A 25463-nucleotide genomic window follows, 5' to 3' on the forward strand; every position below is an offset into this window, starting at 1 on the left:
ATGTTTCCATCGAACCAAACATTTCCTTTGCTCCCTGGGCCAAAACTGTGCCAACATGCAATAAGAAATCTACAGTCACTGAAACCAGCAACACGCCAATCAGTATCCCAACTGATGTATCTCAACCACGTCTGAAACGACAAAATCTGTTAGTGTTGAAAACCAGAAGAAAGTGAGACCACAATATAGCAACACGGAAATGGAGGTTCAGTCAGAAGATGAAGACACTACTATTATTATTATTAGCCATATGGTGCCAAGGAAACCTGTGGCTTATGTTGCACCAGCCAAAAAAAAAAAAAATTTCTGAACTACCCCAAGAGAGAAAGAGAGAGAGAGAGAGAGAGAGAGAGAGAGAGAAATAAATGGGAATCACCAAGGAAGAGAAGAATGATGATATTCAGCTCAGGATCCTGGGAGTGCCAAGCCCATACTCACCAGATGTTAGCCCCTGGGGTAGAAATAGCATTAGTAGACACATATGATGCAAGAAAGCAAGCTTATGGAGAATCAACCAAAAAAAAAAAAAAAAAAAACTTCCACTTCACCCTTCCGTTCGTTCGAAATACCTGTCCAGCTGAGCCTTAAATTTATTTAGGCTAACAACTTCCACAACAAGGGATGGAAGTCTGTTCCGCCAACCAACTACCCGCTGGCTAAAGGCAAATTTCTGCACATCTGTCCTACATCTGTCTTTCCTCAATTTGAATTTATGCCCTCTCAGGTGATTATTCTGAGCAAGAGGCAGTATCCCATCAGCATTGAGCATGCTCAAACCATTCAAGGCTTTGTACACCTCTATCAGATCACCTCACCGGTGCCTAGTCTCCAGACACTGTAATTTGCAAAACTTAAGCCTTTCTTCGTAAGAGCACCCCTTTGTTCCATTCACTAATCTTGTTGCCTTTCTCTGTACTCGTTCCAGCAGCTCTAAATCCTTCTTGAAATGAGGCCTCCAGACCTGTATACAGTACTCTAGGTGTGGCCTGACCATTGCCTTATACAAGGGAATAATCACCTCCTTATCCCTGCTAGAAAAATTCCTATATATCATTGACAATACACCATGAGCTACTCTTGCAGCCCGTCTGCACTGCTCAGAGAACTTCATATCTGCCTGCACAACCACCCCCAGGTCCCTTTCATTCTCTACCACTGTCAGTGTAGTACCACAGAGTTGATACATTGCTCTGGGGTTGCTGTTTCCCATGTGCAGTACTTTACATTTGTCAATGTTAAACTTCATTTGCCACCTCTCAGCCCATCTGCTCAACCTTTCCAGATCCTGTCACAGCAGCATAGCGTCAGTAGCGTCCTTAACAACCCTGCCAACCTTTGTATCATCTGCAAACTTGGACATTAAGCTTGATATACCATCATCAATATTATTCATAAATACAGAAAACAATAATGGACCCAACACTGAACCCTGACGGGCTCCACTAATAACATTAGTCCACGTTGAGCAGTGTCCATTAATTACCACTCTGTCTTCTGCCACTCAACTATCCCTTTATCCATAGCAACAATTTGCCACCAATGCCACACTGCTCCAATTTGTGCAGCAGTCTTCCATGTGCAACAGTATCAAAAGCCTTTCTAAGATCCAAATATATAATATCAAAGTTATTCCCTGCATCCAATTCTTTTGTGACTATATCATAGTATCCAACAAATTGGTCAGGCAAGACTTCCCATTAACAAAACCATGCTGTGTCTGAGCTATAACTGAATTCTTGTCAAGATGATCCTGCAGTGCTTCCATTAATTTTCCTGGAACAGAAGTTAAACTCACAGGTCTATAATTACTTGTGTCAGCCTTTAATCCTCCTTTGTGACTTGGGGTTACATTTGCACATCTCCAGTCTGTGGATACCTGCCCTGAGTCCAAGGAAGCTCTCATAATTATGGCTGACTGATTGCTTACTTCCTTTGCTGCCTCCTTTGATATAACTTTATATTCATATTCATTATATATTCATTATATAATAACTTTATATTTATTATATTCAAATGATACCATGGACACAGGATGCCCAACCTTTCCCAGAAATGAAAAATCAAAACAAAGCAGACAGAAACCCAGAAAAAACAGTCAGATCAATCTTCCTCAAATAAACCAAACCAATGAACAAATTTCTACAATGGAAACTGTAGAGGATTATGCAGTAATTTTGATGACCTGAGTGATTTACTTATTCAAACAAATGCAGTAGGTGTATGCTTACAGGAAACATTTCTTTCACCAAAGATTCAAAAATTATACAGAAAGTGGACAGGGAAGAGTCTAAATGCACTAACAACTAATGAAATCAACTTCATCCTCACTAACAGAAGATATATTGTAAATGATGTTGCTGTCCTGAATAAGGTAAATGTTGGAAGAGATCACAGAATGGTAAGATGTACACTTGATATAGATGGAGGAAAGGAAAGGAAAAAACTGACTCGGGTAAATAATACAAAGGTCTTTGAGATAACAGAAGAGGAGAAAAAGCAGTATGTACTGGAACTTGAGAACAAGTTTGAGCTTCTGCAGACTGCTCAGGACCAAGATATCGACGAGAAATATTACAACTTTCTGAAAGTAATAAAGCCCAAGAAACCTTTGGGAAAAAGAAATCCAAAGAAGAAACAATTAGTCAAGAAACACGTTATGATGAATCAAAGGCAAAAATTGAAGAGCAAGATAATCACTGACAAGGAGAAAATTGAGTATACAGTAGGTCCTTGTATAACACGTGTTTGCATTACACGAATTCGATCATACATGATTTATAAATAGGGGAACGTTATCTTATATAACACGAACCGAATTCGCTTATACATGTTTCGCCTTTGTGTTTACAAGAAATGGCAGTCGAATGCGGAATCACCCCAACTGAACGCAACACGATAGGAACGAAGAAGATTCTGAAAGTGTATTTATGTGTTTTATATCAGTGAAGGGGAAACACATTTCACCATAATAACGTAAAAACCAACACAATTCCAGCAATCGATATAATCGCAAATGCAATTAGATCGAGTTTACTACCAGTTTATAACAGATTCCACTAGCAGAAACGCAACTGGAAATTGTTTTTATTGTTTTATGGTAGTAACCCCCAGAAATGTGCTTTAGTAAAATGTGAGGTGTTAATAGTGTATCTCGGCCTTTACGGTGTTGTTTATTCAGTTGCTACATGCATGCAGCTTTGTTTCTGTGTATCAAGCGTGCCACCTCGTTTGTAATTGTGCTTTATTCCCTAAAAATTAGTAAAATACTTAAAAGGTGTGAAAAGGAAGAGTCCTGGCTAAGACACTGCAGATTCAGAGAGAGAAAAAAAGAAGCAATATCGATAAACAGAGGTGGACTGGGTCAAAAATTCTTACCCGCGAAAATTTGTAGTGGCCTCATACTACGGTTTATGGCCAAAATCACACCGACCTCCGGCCCACCGTGGTTTCCCCCGTAAGGCTTATGGCCAGTCCACTTCTGTCGATAGAGAAAAAATATGAAATTGTGAAATGCTTTGAGCAAAATGAAAGACCATGTGATATTGCACGTGCTACAGACCTAAATGTGGCAACGCGGAGAATTACAAAGAATGCAGAGAAAATAAAAACAACTTTCATAGCTAGCGGGAACAACTCAAAGTGTAATTAAAATCCATTAGATTAAGACACAAAGAATTGGAAGAGATGGAACGGCTGTCATCTCTTTGGATAGAAAATCTAATAAAAAGCAAGTTTGCTTACGATAGAAGCAAAAGCATTAGCAATATTTTATTACGACTTACGTATTATAATTTATACTTACATATTATAAAATACGTAAGTATTTTATTACGACTATTTTATTTAATATAATAAATTTTTTACGAATAAAATACGTATTTTATCCGTAAAAAATACTTTTTTTAGTATTAAAAAATACTAAAAATACTTTATTATAATATAATATTATTTTTATTACGTATTTTATAACGATTAAAATTACCCGATTATTTATTGTGTTTTGTAATGTTTTGGTTCCAAATGTGTGTTCAATCTTGGGTGGTCGGCACCTAACCCTACTTTTCCCATAGGGCCTGTTGTTTATATTGCACGATTTTGCATTGCATGAGGGTTTCTAGGAACGCAACTATCGTGCTATACGAGGATAGACTGTACTGAGTTATGCAAAGCCATTAGAAATGATAGTGAAACTGAAGAATAGCGATAATGTACTTATAAACAGCAGAGAAGGCATAATTCAAATAGCAGAAGACTACTATAAAGAATTATACAAGGAGCGAGGGAATGATGCCAGCAGTGGGGAAGATGGATTGCAAAGTAGCACCACATACGACATAATAATCTTCCTGATGAGGTAGAACATGCACTGAAGAAAATGAAGAATCGGAAAGCCCCGGGGGAAGATGAAGTTATTGTAGAGTTGTTAAAATTGGGAGGAAGAGACATAACACAAAAACTGGCAAGGCTCTTCACAAAGTGCATTAGAAAAGGTGTGATGCCTAAGCAGTGGAATAATGCAATCATAGTTTTGCTGCATAAGAAAGGAGATAAATCAGAAATTGGAAATTATAGACCAATTAGCTTGTTATCCCATATCTACAAGTTGTTCACAAGGGTCATTACTAACAGATTAGAAAGAATACTTGATGAGAATCAACCGAAAGAGCAAGCTGGCTTTAGGACAGGATTCTCAACTATGGATCACCTTCACGTAATATCACAGCTAATGGAGAAAGCAAATGAATATAAAACACCATTATGCCTGGCATTTGTGGATTATGAAAAGGCATTTGACTCCATACAGCATAAGGCAATGTTTTAGGCACTGGAAAGACAAGGCATAGATACCCCACATATTATAATTTTGAAGAAAATATATGAGAGTGCTATCTCCTTTATTATTCTAGACAAAGACAGTAGGAAATTTAAAATTGAGAAAGGAGTTCAACAAGGGGACACAAAATCTCCAAAGCTGTTTACTGCTGCCCTTGAGGAAGCTTTCAGAAAATTAGACTGGTTGCGGAAAGGAGTCAATGTGAACGGAAAGTACCTAAACCATTTATGATTTGCAGATGACATTGTGGTCATAAACCACGATCCCAAAGAATTAGAGGAAAATGTTAATCAGTTATGCACAGTTAGTAAGGATTTTCGACTAAAGATGAATATCGCTAAAACAAAAATAATGATGAACAAGTATGCCACAGAAAGGGAAATAATGATTGAAGCAGCAGTAATTGAAAAGGTGGAGTCATATACTTATCTAGGACAAGTTATTAGCTGTAATAATGAAAATGGCTGGAAGTCAAGAGAAGAATAAATTTTGGACGGATAGCATTCAGGAAATATAGTGACATATTGAAGAGCAATATCCCAGTTTGTCTGAAACGTAAAATAATGAACCAATGTATACTCCCCACCATAAATTATGGAAGTTAAACTTGGGCACTCACCAAAAGAATGGAAGAGAACTGAGACTACACAGCGAAGAATGGAACGAAATATATTGGGAATCAGACTGTTAGATAAGAAGAGAAACACATGGATTAGGCAGCAAACTCAATTAAAGGACATTCTTATCAAAACTATAGAACTAAAATGGTCTTGGGCAGGACACATAGCTCAAAGACATGATGACAGATGGACTAAGAAAATAACAGAATGGTACCCAAGAGGAGCTAGAAGAAAATCTGGAAGACAAAGGCGGAGATGGATAGATGAAATTCATGGGTTTGTGGGTCGTAAATGGATGGCCAGTGCTCAAAACAGAAGTGGAAAGTTGCTGGAGAGGCCTTCATCTGGCATTGGATTGAAAATGGCTGATGATGATGATACCATGGACACAGGATGCCCAACCTTTCCCAGAAATGAAAAATCAAAACAAAGCAGACAGAAACCCCAGAAAAAACAGATCAATCTTCCTCAAATAAACCCAACCAATAAACAAATTCCTACATGGAACTGTAGAGGATTACGCAGTAATTTTGATGACCTGAGTGATTTACTTATTCAAACAAATGCAGTAGGTGTATGCTTACAGGAAACATTTCTATCACCAAAAGTCTCTCTTAGATTCAAAAATTTTTTTTTTTTTTTTTTATGAGAACCCCAAACACAAGAGGTATTAGAACCTATAGTACTTAGTACCGTGCTTGGGTTGGAGGTTGAGAAGATGAAAGAAGATATTTGTTGATATTGGACTTGAACTTCTGTAGACTGTAATTTTCAGGAAATACGTATGAAGGAAGGTTGTTCCAGAAAATGGCAGTTGAATGAATAAATGAGGAAGATGAAAAGTTGGTTCTGTGGGTTTGAAGTTGGACAGTAAATGGATGTTGGCTGGTGGCGGCACGTATTCGGACTGTTTTGAAAGAGAGAGCGGGAATTATAGAAGCAAATTCAGAAGAACAGTGGAAGTATCTGTAGAAGAGGCATGCAGCAGAAACAGTGCGTCTATGAGAAAGCGAGTGGAGAGACTCTGTTAGAGATGAATCATTAATTAACCTAACTGCCCTCTTCTGAATGGAATCAAGAAGCCTGAGAGAGGTTTTGAGGGCACCACCCCAGATGTGGGAACAATATTCCATGGCAGGGCGGATTTGCGATTTATAGAGTGAGAAGCTGTTTGGAAGAAAAGTAACGCCGAGAGCGAAAGAGAAAACCAAGTTTTTTTGATGCAGAGGAAGCAATATTTGTAATGTGCTTGTGCCAAGAGAGATTAGAAGTCAGGGTAATCCCCAAAAGAGATATATCATTTTGCCTAGAAATCGGAGTGTCTAAAAATATATATAAATTCATACACTGACCATTGAATAAAATTTAAAATTTAATGACTACAATCTTTACACAAAAATATTTACGATAAACTATTGCGGAATGCTAAAAACTGTAATAAAAGATCATTTACAATAAAATTTGCTAAAATATAAAACATTAAAAACCTGAAGCTTTCGGGAGCGTCAGCTCCCTTCTTCAACAGTGATATGACTTCCTGCAACATCTCCTTAAGTAGCAGGCTCACGGTACCTCCACACGTGGTATTTCTCCAAGTGGTTCAATCGGCACATGGTCAGAACTGGATGCGGAAATGTCTCGGGAACGTGGCAAAGAAAATCGTTCATCCGACCTTAATATAATTGTTTCAAAGATAGGATTAATACGTATACCTCTATCTCTATTGATGGTATTCCTACTGGATGAACTAATCCGTAAACCCTCGAGCCATTTACGCTCCCAGTATCCATGTGCACGATCCAAAATAATAGCGTCCTCCGGGGAGATTTGATGCTGCTTCTCCCAGAAATGTTCGGCCACAGCAGACTTGTTGTATTCAGCGGTTCTTATGGCATTTAAATGTTCCCCCAGACGATTCCTGAGCCGTCGTTTTGTTTCCCCCACATAACACTCCCCACAATCCGGGCATTCTATTCTATAAACCACTCCACTACTAAGATCTTTTGGTATGCGGTCTTTGACCTGAGACACAGCTGTGCACAGCCTCCGCCCAGGAAGCTGTACACAGCGTGTCCCATAACCCCGTAAAATTCTTGCCAGCGTGGGGGAAACAAAACGACGGTTCAGGGATCGTCTGGGGGAACATTTAAATGCCATAAGAACCGCTGAATACAACAAGTCTGCTGTGGCCGAACATTTCTGGGAGAAGCAGCATCAAATCTCCCCGGAGGACGCTATTATTTTGGATCGTGCACATGGATACTGGGAGCGTAAATGGCTCGAGGGTTTACGGATTAGTTCATCCAGTAGGAATACCATCAATAGAGATAGAGGTATACGTATTAATCCTATCTTTGAAACAATTATATTAAGGTCGGATGAACGATTTTCTTTGCCACGTTCCCGAGACATTTCCGCATCCAGTTCTGACCATGTGCCGATTGAACCACGTGGAGAAATACCACGTGTGGAGGTACCGTGAGCCTGCTACTTAAGGAGATGTTGCAGGAAGTCATATCACTGTTGAAGAAGGGAGCTGACGCTCCCGAAAGCTTCAGGTTTTTAATGTTTTATATTTTAGCAAATTTTATTGTAAATGATCTTTTATTACAGTTTTTAGCATTCCGCAATAGTTTATCGTAAATATTTTTGTGTAAAGATTGTAGTCATATTAAATTTTAAATTTTATTCAATGGTCGGTGTATGAATTTATATATATTTTTAGACATGAGTTTTCCCGACCTCAGAGGCCTCTTTCAGGATATCGGAGTGTCACTAAAGATAAGCATAGGAGCAGAAGAATCCTTTTTGCGAGATATAAGACAAGATTGAATTTTAGAAGGGTTGAAATCAACTAAGTTGACTTTCCCCCACTGGAGAATTACCTGAAGAATTACCTGATTTAAGGAATTGGCAGCAGATTTTCGAGAACTTGAAGCTGATTGAGCTGGACAAGGTTTCTCAAAATGGAAAGTTAAATGCAATGTGCTATCATCGGCAAAACTATGGATAGGATTTCCAGTCAATGGAAGAAGGTCATTGATATACAAGAGGAAAAGAGTGGGGGAAAGAACTGAACCTTGGGGGACACCGGCGTTAGTGGAGAAGTTAGAAGACAGAGAGCCATTTACCATCACCCTCAGTGAGCGATCAGAGAGAAAACTGGATAACCAATTACTAAAAACAGTTGGCAAACCATAAGATGGAAGCTTGTTTAGAAGACCTTTATGCCAAACACGATCAACGGCCTTTGACATGTCAAGAGCAACTACTTGTGTTTCACCGAACCTTTCCATTGAATTAGTACATAAATGGGTAACATAAGCCAGAATATCACCAGTGGATCGACACTGACGTAATCCATACTGGCGATCGTTGATCAGACGGAAGGTTTCTACGTAGTAAACTACGTAGAAACAAAGAGTTGGCGGTTAATTGATTTCTCCATTATTTTAGAAAGAGTAGAAGTAATTGCAATGGGATGATAATTGGATGGGAGGGATTAGTCACCCTTTTTAGGAACTGGCTGGATATGAGCAAATTTCCAAGCAGAAGGAAAAACACCTTTGGAATAAGAAAATGAAAAAAGGCGGCAAAGAATAGGAGTAAGTTCAGGAGCACAGGTTTTGAGAACAAGTGGAGAAATACCATCAGGACCTGTAGCTTTCTTAGCATCAAGATTCATCAAAATCCTTCTGATATCCTTTTGACAGAAGACCTTTCTAATCATTCTATTTACAATCTGTACACAATGTCAGGTATCAATATACAATTTCAAATATACAAGGTCAATTTACAACATATACAATGCATATCATACGTTACAAGCAATTTGCATTTGAGCAAAGCTGTGGTAACAGAGAAATTTGTATTTCTAAGCATTTTGTTGTTTTCTTTTCTTGATAGTTCACATTAAGTAGTTGCATTGATTGATTTGTGTTGTTATTCTTATTGTTATCCCTATTTTTTTTTTTTCCCTAATTGCTATTTCTTATCTTTGTTCATTGAAAAATTTTTTTTTTTTTTTTTTGTTAAAGCTAAGTATACTTATAGTATTATAGTATACTTTATAGTATTATTATTGTTGTTATTATTAAATTAGTCATTTATTTTTATTCTTTATTTGATTGTAAAACCTTTGTTGCTCTTTTTTGATATTAATGTTTTCATTTAGGATATCAATGTTGGATTCATTCAGCAATTTTGCAGTTCTGTTGAAGTAATGGAATCTGAGTTGATCAGTTTTGAATGGCTCTTGTGCCAGCATGTTTTGTCTTCTCAAGACTCTTGGAGGACAGCTGAAGTTGATGAGGTAGAGCAGCTCGGGGGCATCGAACTTTCCAGCCACGAGATGCATTAGGAATTTGCAGTCTGCCGCAGCTCTTCATTGGTAGAGTGATACAATCCTGAAGTGAATGCACCATTCATCATAGGATTTTGTGTTCAATTCCAACCTAGATTTGTACACCAGGAATCTGACAATGGATTTCTGAATACATTCCAGTTGTTTTATAAGAATTTTGGTGTAAGGATTCCAGATTTGTGAGCCATATTCTAGTCTTGGGCAGATAGAAGTCCTCCATAATGCGACATTTGTGTTGCTTGCCCATTCCAACTGCATTTAGAGACTCTTATTCTGGTCTGTAGATTATTCCCACTCTCATTATACCTTTTGCTTCCAGCCAATTCGCATTGCTTGCAGATGTAACATCAGACTCTACAAAAGTTCTTTTAGTGCTCAGGCTGCTTTTGATAAGATGCATGACCCTACCTCGTGGTGGGGTCATGCATCTTATCAAAAGCAGCCTGACTCCATACTAATATTAATTCCCTTCTATCTTTCCTAAATACATTATTTCATCTCTCTAATGACAATTTCCTGATCACTACTACTGAAGAGCTCTAATATCATTCTTGTGCTTTCAGCAGAGCTAGTAACTCTGATAAATTTAATTAAAATGCTGTCTTACTAAGTTCCATCTGAAAGCAATTCAAATGAGAACAATTATGTTGCTATAAATGAAATCAAAGCAGTTGTAAAATAACAATTTTTGTATTACATTGTTTTGTTTTGGTTAGTCATTGAATGCATCTGTTCCATCTGCTGGCACCATCCAAAAATTGAATTGCAATTTTTAATTTATATTTTGAGTGAAGTAGAGGTAAAACCACCCAAAATTAATTGTAAAATGCCATTTCAGTATGGTTAAGCATGTATGAATCAACTGCACTACAAGTGGATAAATATATTTAAAAATATCATCAAAAAGATGAAGTGTTGAAGATTTTCCATGCCGAGACCAGACTGATCATGTTGTGGCAGCATTGTATTACCAGAAGAGCTTGTGCAAGAAATCATCATATCAGCATTGAAGCTGTGGCTAAAGCAGTGAACGTCGATGTCCTTTGTGTGTGAGCATCATTCACGAAAGCAGCCTTTTCAGAAATATAATTCTTCCCCATTTATCATAAAATGATATGAATAGGTAGTAAATGGGAATGAATCCCAAATTCACTATTCTATACTAGAAAGTGAGTGAAGTGATAAATACAGAGCGTGCTTATATAGCTGAAAGTAATGGCTGATGCAATATTACATCATCACCTATGCGTGTCAGTCTTATCTGATGCAATCTGTAAGAAATATTGCCATAGCTTATGTTATTTGGACGACAATTACAATTTTAAGGGGTGATTCACTTTCTTTGAACACCAGTATATATGCTTTTTATCTTTCTACTGTCTATTTCTAATTTCTTCCCGTTCGTTGAACTATTAATGCAATACGAAGGTGAAACGAACATTCCTACTTCTATCACTGTTTTTCTTCTTTATTTATTTAAAATACTCCTTTTTTCCTTCTTCTTCCTCAATTTAATACCTCACCCTTATATCATTTGCTTGTTCTAAAATTGATTTCCTCTCTACACAAAATTAAATCCTACAATAAATTCTACATATTAATTTTAACATTTTTCTATTTTAACTAAATTATTTATACCTCAATAAATTGCACTGCATTGGGACTACCTTGTCTATACTGTATTAGAATGTGCTAATTTCTTTATAATGACTTGTTTTGGCCATTCACTTTTCTTCTACTACCATGGACAAGTATAGAAACGCAGTTCCCGATACATGGTCAGGTGTAGTCCCCTGATGAAATACCTGATCATGTATCAATAATTATTTCTTCTGACATCAGATCATGCATATTTGCATTACCTATATTCGACCATTTTATAAATATATTTCCCTACATGTCTGATAACAGCTATAACATTTTAATTTTTATTTTTATTTCCATTTTATTTGCATTATATTATTATTTTGATGTACTAATTTCCCTTTACAGTTCCCCCACTTTATATTGGCTTGGTAATTCAGCCCATAGTTTTTCTTAATTTATCAAAACCTATCTAGGATTTTAACATTCATCTTTCATAAATCTACTACACTTCTTTTTCTACTTTCTCACCCTGCTAGTTGCTGGCACTCTGTATAAGTACCATATCCATTTATGCATATTTAATTCAATATATTAATACAACTTTTATTTATATATATATATATATATATACACTTAAATAAAATATATGCCAGTAGCATGGCAAACAAGTAGAGTGAAAATGAACTTAACCAATAAAATAACAAAATGGGGGGAGGGGGGAAATAAAGAGGAGAGTACTGTTGAAGCAATGTTCCTAATATAATTTAGAAAATACAAGCCAATTCAAAAGAAATTTAGTGGCACCCCCAGATTTGCACCCGTTTCTGAATTATGTGAAATCTCACTATAGATTTCACGCATTACTTTAGTTGAGATTTCACATAATTTACCCCAGGGGTTCACATCTGGTGAGATGGACTTGGCACACTCAGGGTCCCGAGCTGGATATCATCATTCTTCTCTCTTTTGGCGATTCCCTCCTACTTTAATCTCTCTCTCTCTCTCTCTCTCTCTCTCTCTCTCTCTCTCTCTCTCTCTCTCTCTCTCTCTCTCTCTCTCTCTCAGGGTACTCAAATTTTTTTTTGGCTGGTGCAGCATAAGCCTCGGGCTTCCTTGCACCATATAGCTAATAATAATAATAATAATAATTCAGAAACGGGTGCCAATCTGGGAGTGCCACTAAATTTCTTTATGTTTTCTAAATTATATTAGGAACGTTGCTTCAACAGTATTTCCTCCTCTATTTTTTTCTCCCCCACCCACTATTTTATTTTCTTCTTTTGTTATTTTATTGGTTAAGTTCATTTTCACTCTACTGGTTTGCCATGCTACTGGCATATATTTTATTTAAGTTTATTATATGCAACATGTAGTGGTTTGTGCTTTTCTGCTGCCACTGATGTTAGCTTTTCTACTATTTTTTGTTATTACTTTTACTTTTTACCCTTTTATTTAATTTTCGGATTATATATATATACACACATTCTCTCTAATAAATTTCAGGAAGGTGGTTTAGGTTTTACTCCAGTCATTGTTAGTCGTCCTGTATTAAGGTCTATGAACTGTGCTGATGTTATAGTGTGTCACTGGTCTTCTCCCCTTCGCTACCAGTATTTTAGAAATCTAATGCCAGATGTTCAGATTACAAAGTGCATTTCTTGTAATAAGGTTGGTAAAAAATTTATTTGGAATTGCTTTTGCATTATATATAACACATATATACAGAAGTAGAACCAGTTGTAACATCTAAAGATATATTTTTGCAAGTATTCACAACAGTGATAGTTCTTCTAAGGTAGTAGTGCATTTGTGTCAAAACAATAATGTGTTATAATATATTAGAAAAAACAGGGTGTTCCATGAAACAATATCCAAACTTAAGGAAAGTTATATATCAGGTAACTTTGAGAAAAAAGCATTATACTTGCATGAACGTATAATCCATTATCAAACATTTCAAAGCTATGAATGTTTAAAGTTATGCACGTTGTTGTAGAAAAGTGGGTAAATGAAAAAATTACTGATAGTAATGGTAATTAGAGTAATATTTAAATATATATCATCGAGAGACATATTTTAATTATGTTAGGTACTGTTCAAAATGGTCACTGCCATTCTTTATGCACAGACTAGAATATTTCCAAACACACTGTTGCCTTCAAAATTCAGTATTTCCATGTATGTACTTATCAACATCCATGATTTGATACAAAATTTCTTTCAAAAATTGAAATTTTGTGTAATTTTGTTGAATTCCGGTGATTTACCCATTTTTCAATGTTACCTATATGATGTGCATAACATTTTCCACTAAAAATTACCTAATGTGCATTCCAAACATGTAAGTTCACCTCTGAAGCACTAAAAAATTGTCTAAAATTTTAAGGGTGACTTATATATAAAATATAAAAACCTAAACTTTAATTAAAGGCAGATGCTTAGAGTTAGCAAGATAGGGATTAATACCAGTATGTTTGCAATTTATTACATATATATTTTTACACAAATGTGCATTGTTCCTCATATTTAAAAACCCGGTTATTTAATCATCGTCTTTAGATGAAATCAGTTCGTGAAATTTATAAGGTGCTGTTTTTGTGTTTGGTTTTTGAGTTCTTGAAAAGTAAACATGAAGATTGTCAATTTCTTATAGCAAACATACATCCATGTTGAGGCATTATTTACAGTCATAACCAATAGTAGCTAATGGAAATTAGCCACTCTGCATTACTTGTATCATTATATTTTAACAGTTCCACAGCTACCATATGTTTAACCAAGTAAATGCAAAATTGTTGGTTATATTTAATTTAACCATTCCCTGAAGCTCAACAAAATGCTTTTCTGATATATGCAATTGTCAAATTAATGATTGTTTCCTGACAGACCTGGGGAACAGTTAAATTATATGAGTGTATTTTCCAGCACAGCAGCAGCAAGCTGAGTTTTCTGCATATTTCATCAATAATGTTATCCTATTAGTACAGTAATAACAAAAAAACTACCAGTATTTAATTTGTAAATTGTGAATCAATTTGGAAAATTTCCTTATCCTTTGCTAAAAATGACAGAACAGATAACTGGCAAGACAGATTCAGAATATAAAGAATAAAAATAAATAAAACTTATCTGATGAATAAATTACATTGAAACAATACATACGTTTTTCCATATCTTCTCTTTCCAAATTTTCCAAATCCTCTCTTTCTGAGATTTGGAAAAACCAAGAGCATTTCCAAATAAAATGAACATAAATGAGTTTATGGCTAAACCCTTAAACCTATTCTGGCATTGAGTTGGACAGCTGAGTGCTTGCTGAATCCTCTGTTAATTCCTTCAAGGAATCAGCCCTTTCCCTAAAAATGTTCATTAAATGTCATTTTATTTACTGTAGTACAAATGATAAGACTGATTCAAAGGAACACCGCTCCTGGCAGTTCTTACCCCCCCACACACACACCAAGGAATTCCCCACTGCTCGAGCTCTTTGCTTTGCTGCTGTATCTGAGGTGATTTTATTTTAATTTAAATTTATAAAACTACAACACTATGCTGTCATCATAATTCTGAGAGCGAGAGAGAGAGAGAGAGAGAGAGAGAGAGAGAGAGAGAGAGAGAGAGAGAGAGAGAGAGAGAGAGAGAGAGAGATACACAAATTCATCAATAATGTTATCCTATTTCCAGTTAGTACAGTAATAGTAGTAATAATTGACATCACTGGCAAAACAGTTAAAAATCCAATGCCTCCGTAGCCAGGTGGGCAGGAGCAGCATTGCGTAGCACATGCTTCTTGATTAGACCGGGGTTTGAGCCCGTGACCACCAAATACGGAGGGTGCGAAAAGGTCAGGGAATGACCACCGCATATCTCTGGAGCAATATGGCCTTAGTTGCTAATGCTCCTAAAAAACCAAATAACAAACAACAATTAAAAATCTTTCTGATCTTATGTTTAAAACATAGGATCAGCAAAGAGTTAAAGGTATTTAAAACACCTTTAACTCTTTGCATACTTTATAAAAACTCTTAATAGAACTAACATAGTCAATCTGCAGAACCAGACAAATAATAACTCTTTGAAGTCAAACAAATCATTAATCACTAAGATTTGTTCGAATTAAGTTACCCATTGCAAGATTAAGAATTTGCCATACTCATCTTAATAACTTTTACCTCCTTACATCTTCAGATTCACCATAGTGCCAAACACCTAGTGATCAATTGTCCCATTTATAATCAAGTCTGATAATTATCTTTTCTGTTGCACATCAGATCCCAAGAACACCCACTCACTCTGAAATTCATACTCATACTAGATGATGAACTAGAAGTAACATAATCATTTCATATTAGTGCATTATTAACAAGCTGTAATGCTATCTGATTAACCACTTTTTGCTTCCAAAACTATAAGTTAGGTGCAATACAGCTAAGACATAGTCAGGGTGAGATTAGTAACTACAATTGGGCCTGCGGGTTTGCAGAGGTTAGAGACCTACAAACCATTACCATCAGCAAAACTTTTAAATAAATAAAAAAATAAAGGAAAAACGATGGTTATGTCTCAAAAAGGTTAGAAAATAATGAAATGCAATTTTTAAACAATAGAAATAGGTAAAAATTAATAATGTAAATTATATACATAAAAATATATTAGTCACTGCCTGTTATAAGTAACTAAGCTCAATGCTTTGACTCATCAGTAATCCAAAAAAAAAAAAAAAAATACCATAAGGCTTAATCAGCTAAAGAGATGATAAGGGTGTTTGTTGATGAAAGAACTAGATACACAGAAGTTGAACACAGTGGAGCTTTATGCTGTAGAGGGGAGAAATTAGCTTCAAGAATTATATTATTGAAAGCAGCTTATCTTTCTTTTAATTTCTCAGTCCTTTATAAGGTGAAAAAAAAAAAACAGCTACTGGCTTTCTAGCCCTCACAGCATGTAGCATGGCTGTGAGTACTCTGTACAGAACATAAAAAATTATAAATGTGAACCAGGCATTGACCAAAATAATTCCTAAAATAAAAACTAATAAATTTATATTTCTTAAAGTATTTTTACATAAATTGAAGAATATTGTAAAATAGTGAAGTTTAAGATTTTTGCAGCTATATAGGCCCTGCTGCTTTGAGAACCTCACTGAAAATTTCCTGGAGGAATATTCCACATTTGGCTATAATAGCACCCTGATATTTCCATTTGGTGATTGCATCAACCATCATGGATCTGGGTTATTGAAGTTTTGCTATAATGGCATGAACAGATTGATTACTAATATGTCCTATGGGTCCAAAAAATTTCCTGGTGTAATATTCCACCTTTGGCTATAATAGCACCTTGATACAGGCACTCCTCGACTTACGTACTTAATCGGTTTTTTTCATGTACGTTAAGTCCAACTTCAGTCTTGTAAATACAAAATACATGTACAGTACAGTACAACACACCGATATTATAACCCCTAAAAAACTTCATGTACAGCATTTTACGATTTGTAACCGAGTTAAATGAGGCTGAAAAAACATAAAATGAATAATAATGTAAAGTACAGTATTTATTCAAAACTAATTTAATCTAAATATGATACGTAATTTAATTTAATCTACGATCAAATCACTTTACAATGGACTCTCCAAATTAAAATACCATTCACTGTGTACGATATGTAGTAAGCGCCGGTCATTGTGATCACATTTGTGAACTGAATTTTAATTGTATTAAACGGCAATTCTAATAAGCGAAAATAGTAGAAATATTATCCACTGGCTATAAAAGTAAAGATATAGAGCACAGATTTACATTTTACTTTTTTTCCTCCAATTAACAAAATTAAATGATGCGTGAAAATTGGAAGAATATTTCCTACAGTTTAGCAAAATAAAAATAAATTTATGCTTACATACGTAGCTTAATTAATAGTATAAATGATTGATATTTCTTCACTGACATTTTTTTTTTGTCATAAAATTTAAAACAGTAAGAAAATAAGCAATCAATAACAAAGAACATGGCATGCACAAATTGCAGCTAACACGACACACGGAAGTGAGATTATTATTGTTAGCCATATGGTGCAAGCATATGCCTGAGGCATATGCTGCACCAGCCAAAAATAATTCCCGAGTTACCCTGAGAGAGAGAGAGAGAGAGAGAGAGAAGTAGTAGTAGTGGTATGTGATGCAAGAAAGCAAGTATATGAGCTTATGCAGCATCAGCCAAAAAAATCACACCATTCCCTCCAAATGCCTGTCCAGTTCTTCCTTAAATTTATTTAACCTATCAACTTCCACGACAGATGGAAGTTTGTTCCAGTAATTAACCACCTGCTGGCTAAAGGCAAATTTCTGCACATCTATTCTACAGCTGTCTTTTTCTTAATTTGAATTTATACGCCCTTAGGTTCGTAATCTGAACAAGTGGAAGGATCCCATTAGAATTCAGCATGCTCAACCCATTCAAGGCCTTATACCCCTCAGAGAGAGAGAGAGAGAGAGAGAGAGAGAGAGAGAGAGAGAGAGAGAGAGAGAGAGAGAGAGGAATCACCAAGAAAAAAGAATGATGATATCCAGCTCAGGACCCTGGGTGTGCCAAGCCCATACTCACCAAGATGTGAGCCCTGAGATACGGAGTAACAACTTTATGAAGCTCAAAAAATAGGAATGAAGAGAAGATTCTAAAAATTTATTTGTTTTTTATAAGATTGAAGATTTCAGTGAAGGGGAAACACACTTCACCGTAATAACGTAAAATTCCACAGAATTCCAGCTATCGAAATTATCGAAAATGCAATAAGATCAAGTTTACTACCCGTTTATAATAGATTGCACTAACAGAAAAGCTCAATAAACCGGAAACTGCTAATTGTTTTTATTATTTTATGGTAGTGACCTCCAGAAATCTGCTTTAGAAAAATATCACGAAGGTGTTCAAAATTGATTCTTATATCCAAACATAACAACAGCTTTGTGCTTTGAACATATCTGCAAGTTGTACATAAGTAGAGGAGTGCCTGTATTTCCCTTTGGTGATTGCATCAACCATCATGGATCTGTTCATAATGGCATAAACAGATTGATTACTAATATGTCTCTTTTGAAAGTGACAAGCTCACTGCTTTGACTCATCTACTGTACTTCCTTGATCTTTCTTTTGTACTTATTCCCAATATGTGGATGTTGGTATGGTTTATTTTTTCCTAAATCCCAGTAATGTTCTGATACTCTTTGACTATTAGTATTAGTCATATACTTGGTGCAAGGAAACCTAATGCTTATGCTGCACCAGCCAAAAAAAAAGAGGGGGGGGATAAAATAATAATAAAATACATAGTTAATAAATAATATAAAAAAATAATAAATAGACAACCTATGCATTTCCCTTCTCTGGTGGGTAACTGTCTGTAGGTAACTGACCTTTGAATTATCCCAAACTGTCAGCCTCAACCACCCATGTAGGTAACTTGTTCCAGTAATTTATAACTCACTGGCTAAAATAAAACTTCCCGCAATCCAATCTAAACATCCCCCCCCCCACTTAACTTGAATATATGGTCCCTAGTTCTAGTATTATTTATAACCGTGAAAATTTCATCCTCATTCATTTTACTTTTAGTCCTCAATCAAGTCTCCTCTAAGGTGCCTAGTTTCTAAATTGTGCAACCCACATATTCAGGCTTTCCCTATATGGATGTCCCTTTTGCTGATCTCATCAGGCAAGTTACCCATCTTTGGATCCTTTCAAAAAACTGTTTGTTTGTTTGTTTGTTTTTCAGGTGCTGTTTCCAAGTGCAGTTTAATAATAGCCTTATATAATGGGATTATGATGTCCTTATCTCTACTAGAAAATGTTTGATATATTATTGATAGGACACCATGGGCCTTCCTTGCAACCTGTCTGACTATATCATAGTCAGACAGGTTGCAATGCTCAGAGAACTTCATGTCTGACTATATCGTAACTCCCAAGTCCCTTTCTTCCACTGGCACCTCCTTAGTCAGGTGAGCAGGAGCAGCAGGGCATAGCACACTCTTCTTGATTAGACCGGGGTTCGAGCCCATGACCACCAAATATGGAGGATGCGGAAAGGTCAGGGAATGACCACCCACATATCCCCGGAGCAATATGGCCTTAGTTGCTAATGCTCCTAAAAACCAAACAACAACAACAACAACTTTCTTCCACTACTAACTTTAGTTCAACTCCACCAAGTGTATAAGTTATCTTGAGGTTGCTGTTCCCCAGATGTAAGACCTTGCATTTTGCCAAATTAAAGCATAGCTACTATTTTTCTGGCCATCCCCGAAATCTATCTGTGTCACTCTGAAGTAGCTCTGCTTGGCGGTGATCATTAACTTCTCTACAATCTTTACATCTGCAAATTTAGATATCACGCCTTCTATCCCTTCATTGATGTCATTTAAGAAGACAATAATGGTCCCAAACCTTGGGAAAACCCACTTTTTACATTAACCCGATCTGAAGAATAACTATTTATCACAACCCTCTGCCTCCTGCCCTGAAGCCATCATTCTATCCATCTAAGGATTTTCCCTGTAATTCCAACCTGTTCCAGCTTAAGTTATCCTCAGTAATACTGGCAAAAACCCTTGCCAGTATTATTGAACCCACCTTTGTTTAAATGTATCCCATCTCTACAAAACATTCCTTCTTCCTGTAAGTGTGGGTCAAGCTGATAAAAATTTCCCGGCAAAAGCTTCGCAGGGTCCTTCAAATCTTGAGTTAATCCAGAAGGCTTTCAGCGTATAATCCCTCCCATCGTGCCTCGGAAGATTTGCAGACATGTAGACATTCTGACCTAACTGGCAGCATTTCTTCAGCTGGTCCTATATTTGTCTAAAAAATTGTCAGGTCGTGTGTGCATAAATATCATTAGTTCCCACATGAATAATATTCTCCCCCCCCTTAAAATCTGACAATCTTTTGGCGATATCATTAAATGTTGCTCCCGGCAGACATACCCTAGTTCTAGTCCATCTATCCTTATTACAAAAAAATATTTTCCATTTCCCTGACAATGGAGTCTCCTAATAGAACTAAGTCCTTTTGAACCAGAGCTGTTTTCTGTTTGTACTTGGTTATTTTATTCTGGGGCTCAAATCAGGATTGCATCACTTGGCGGTTACTAGTCTTGAGTCCCTAATGAGCTCCCAATTACATTTTTCTCAAGGGTAAGCACCCGTTTTTTCAGTGACTCAAATTCTTCTAGCAATGCACCAAATTTTAACTTTAGGTCATTACACTCCGTGCAACAAAGAAAATAATCTCCAGGTAAGCTATGATTATCCACTAGATTGACCTTTCAGTATATGCCACAGGTTCTGCAAAAGATGAAATAATGATTTACCCAGAAATCACTATCAGCTATTTCTGTATGAGTCACGATATACTCTCTGACAAAGTGTTCAAAGTGGATCTTGTCACAAGCATTGCTAAATTTACTGAATATCACAGAAAAGAAAATAACTTTTAAAAAAATATATATATTTATATTATAAAAATTAAATTTACAAACTTAAAAACTTAATGAAAAAAAACTTATATCAAAATAAACTTTACAGTATATTAAAGAAATTAATTAAAAGCAATTATCTAACTTCTCTGATATCTGTGCTCTCCCTGCACTTTAGACTTGAGCACTATGAAACACGTCCTCTCACTATGAATGCGAATAGTCAAATGTGTATATATTCCAAATTAGTGTATTATTCTTATTCCATATTTTAGTATGTTGTAATGCATATTTTACAATGGCTATTCAACAAAAAATGATCATAATTTTTCACAAACAGCCATACTGCTTGCTGTTTCTAGCTTAGCTGAGGAATTTGAGACCAAACCAAGCTGAATCATACAATAACTGCACAGTTGACCCATGCACACGGTGACCCTTGGCGATTGATCATCTTTATGCCGCCGACCGGGCTAGCCGAGTGGGTAAAGTACCTGCCCGGCAACCCAAAGGTCGCGGGTTCGATTCCCGCCTCGGGCTTGGATCAAAGTACTGCAAAAACCTTGGGAGGTGCAATATGGCCACAGAAGCCGATGCGCCAAGAACTACCAAATCAAAAAAAAAAAAAAAAAAAAAAAATCTTTATGCCTGTTCAGTTTTGCCTATGTAACAATGGACATGACGTGAGGAACAGTATGCTTTGTTTGTTTCCATTTCAAGAAAACATCAGTTGAAGCGTATGAAATGTTAAAAGAGGCTTATGGTGAATCTGTGCTTCAGCTCACAGGTAGTTTGAGCTGAAGCACAGCTCACTTATGGTGAATCTGTGCTTCAGCTCATTTATGGTTTCTGTGGTGACTTCTCTGTAATTGTGAAATAAGATCATTGTATAACAGTAATGCAACTGACAGATGTTGCGAATATCAGTAGGAAGCATGCATGTTGTCCACGACTATTTGCATATGACGTGTGGATCTAGGAACATACTGGGTTTCGAGGCTACTCACATCTGAGCAATGGCAAGTTCACATGGAGGTTTGTCAGGGGCTGCTACGGATGGTTACTGAAGATGGTGAGGTTCTGCACAAGATAATAACGGCGGATGAGACATGGCTTCATCGTTTTGAGAGAGTAAGCAACAAACCTCTGTTTGGAAGTCTACATCATCACCAATGCTGAAAAATGCAAAAGCTATGGCTTCTGCAGGAAAGGTTATGGCTTTCAACATTCTACCTGTAGCTACCTGTAACACTCATATGATGTGGCACATTGTGCCACATCATATGAGTGTTACAGGACCTTACCACAGAACTGTACTAGACATTTCGCAGGATCACATTCATCACAAACAACCAAAACTGCGTGCAGGTGGGTGGGTGGGGCATCACAACAGTGTGAGATACTATCATTGAGTAGTCAGCCAGCATTAGTGTCAAGTGTTCCTCATCTGCCCTACCCTGACCTTACACCCTACAATTTTTTATTTCCAAAGTTAAAGGATGAGCTATGAGGAAAATGATTCCAGCCGTCAGAAGTTGTAAACACATCAGAGGAGATTCTGAAATGCATTTAACAAAATGGCTTCCACATTTTTTTGAAGAATGGCAGAAACATTGGAGTCAGTGCATTTCATTAAATGGACTACTTTAAAAAGGACAATCAGAATATGGATGATTAATAAAGGTATTTTGTGCAAAAAAAAAAAAAAAAAAAATGTGATCATTCTTTATTGAATAGCCCTTGTTTATACAGGGTGTCTCAAAAATATTGGTACAAATGTTTAGAGGAGGTAGGTAACATCTAAAGGAATGTGAATCGCATAGGAACATAACCGGAAATGTCACGGGGAAAGTGGTAGCAGAGGCACAAGAAGCAGAAATGACACAAATGAGGTCTGGAGGCCTCATTTCAAGAAGGATGTAGAGCTGCTGGAACGAGTACAGAGAAGGGCAACAAGATTAGTGAATGGAACAAAGGGGTGCTCTTACGAAGAAAGGCTTAAGTTTTGCAAATTACAGTGTCAGGAGACTAGGCACCAGCGAGGTGATCTGATAGAGGTGTATAAAGGCTTGAATGGTTTAAGCATGCTCAATGCTGATGGGATTCTTCCTCTAGCTCAGAAAAATCACCTGAGAGGGCATAAATTCAAATTGAGGAAAGACAGATGTAGGATAGACGTGCGGAAATTTGCCTTTAGCCAGCGGGTGGTTGGTTGGTGGAACAGACTGCCATCCCTTGTGGTGGAGGGTGATAGCCTAAATAAGTTTAAGGCTCAGCTGGACAGGTATTTTGAACGAACAGAGGGGTGAAGTGGAAGTGGGTTTTTTTTTTTTTTTTTTTGGCTGATGCTGCATAAGCTTGCTTTCTTGCATCAAATGCCTCTACTGATGCTAATGCTAAAGACAGTAATTAGTGGCAAACATTTATTTGACATAATATTAACAATGGAGTCTGAGATGGATGCATTTCATGATGTTACAACAGATGCTCGAAGGTTCCACCATGAGACCCAATGCATGCGTGACACTGACGCAGCATGGATTGGCAGACACGGTCGAACACACCTGGAGTTTCTTTGACAGTAGCAGCAGCGCAAACGAGTCTCACCAGGAGATCCATTTCTGTCTCCACAGGTGATTCATACACGATAGATTTGAGGGCCTCCACAGAAAGAAATCAAGGCTCGATAAATCAGGTGAGCGTGGGGGCCAGGCAACGGGTCCACCACGGCCAATCCAATCGACACCCAAAACGCCTGTTCAAATGGTCACGAACACATCTTCCATAATAGGCAGGCACCCCGTCATGTTGAAACCAAATGTTGCGTCTCATTTGCCAGAACATCGGCAAGTAACCCTGGTAGAACTTTTTCAAGAAAGATCCGATATTTAGCGGAGTTCATGAGGGATGGTAACAGGTATGGGCCGACTAAGCAGTCAGTGACCATACCTGCCCACACGTTTATTGCGAAGCGATATTGTGCCGCATGGGGGCGCACACCGTGTTGGTTGTCGTGAGCCCACACATGAGCATTGTGCTGATTGAGTAAGTCTTCCAGAGTGAAATAAGCCTCATCCGTGACCAAACTGCACACGTGCAGTAACTGAACCCTTTGGAGATGAAAGGGGTGTAAGGAACCGTCATGCCAGAAACGCTGTACACTGCAACAAGACACTCCTAAGGCACGTGTGCTGGTAGTAGGATTATTCTGGATGGCATTCAACACACTTTCTTCCATAGCGTTCATGGGTTTCTTCCACGTTCGCATCGAACGTGGTCTGCCCGCACTACTCCTGTTACCTCTAAATGACCCATAATCGCACAAATTTTGATGCACACACGCAAAAACGGTGTTCCGGTACATGTCTGTCTGGGAAGCGTTCTCCATAAATTCATTGAGCGGCTCGTCCCTCTGCTAATCCATACACTAGGTGCATGTCTGCCAGCTCACAGTTTGTATATCGATGCATGCTCTTCGTGCGGCGACTACTGCTTGAACGAGTAAACCAGAAATTTTCCCTCTCGCTAACTGATGAACAGCGCCATGTACCGACTTACGGTGATGTTTCCGGTTATGGGTTCCTTTGCGATTCACATTCCTTTAGATGTTACCTGCCTCCCCGAAACGTTTGTACCAATATTTTCATGGTGTATATGTAAATATATATGTGTTTATATGTATACAAGGTTTGATAAATAATGGTAGCTAAAAGACTGAGCAGGGTTTTCAAAATCTTTTGAGCATGCACTCACCAAGTTGGAACTTGTTGTGCAGCCATCTAATGAAATGCAGCATGAGTGACCACTTTTTTTTTTTTTTTTCATGTATTGAAACTGATGAAATTTTACATGAACTTTAAATTGTCTTGTAAACTTGGATCAACCATGGAAACATCTTTTTTAGAAAGACAAGTATATTTTTTGCTTTTTTGCACAAACTTTTTTTACACAAATTTGATTTAACACGAATTCAAAATAAATATTTCATTCTCTTTTTATGCGAATCATTTTGATTTAACACGATTTCTATGAATTTTTTTTGCCTAAATTCTAAGAATAATTTTTTTTATTTGTGGCATATTAATATCATTTCTATATTACACGCACCAATAGATTGGATAACAGCTAGTGTGTGCGTTTTGAAATGCGTGCTTTTGTTTACGAATGTGTACGTCTAGGTATATATGAATCATTAACGTTTTTATTGAATTTGGTGCACATCTATGGTATTCGTGCATTGTATCTTCGGAAGACATTTAGTAGTAAGCTCTATTTCAAAGTGAAAGAACCTTTAGTGAAATTTGTGCACATATAAATTTATTAATTTTGCCGATAGTCAATAAATTGTAAGTTTACAAATTTTTCATACCTTTTTTTTTATTAATTATAACTGACATATTTTTTGGTAGTCCTTATATAATGTTGAATAATTCGCCTGTTACCAAAATGAAAAGGAAAGTGATTTCTTTGGAACTTAAAATTCAAATTTTAGACTGTCTTGCAACTGGACAAAGGACTACGTCTGTAGGAAAGCATTTTGGTGTACATGAAGCTACCGTAAGAACTATTAAGAAAAATGAAGCTGCA

The 25463-nt window shown here is 36.8% G+C and overlaps 1 protein-coding gene across 3 annotated transcripts in view; it reads left to right on the plus strand.

Moving 5' to 3' along the window:
- Oseg1 (intraflagellar transport protein Oseg1) overlaps nt 1-25463 on the plus strand; it is a 540669-nt gene that overhangs the window by 502310 nt on the left and 12896 nt on the right. For all 3 annotated transcript variants that reach the window (XM_090387737.1, XM_090387735.1, XM_090387738.1), the window contains one exon: nt 12908-13072. In XM_090387737.1, coding sequence (XP_090243863.1) covers nt 12908-13072 — 165 coding nt within the window. The remainder of the gene's footprint in view (nt 1-12907; nt 13073-25463) is intronic.

The sequence above is a fragment of the Mastigoproctus giganteus genome, chromosome 13, assembly GCF_048544385.1.
Source record: "Mastigoproctus giganteus isolate SK-2022 chromosome 13, ASM4854438v1, whole genome shotgun sequence".
Taxonomy (NCBI): domain Eukaryota; kingdom Metazoa; phylum Arthropoda; class Arachnida; order Uropygi; family Thelyphonidae; genus Mastigoproctus; species Mastigoproctus giganteus.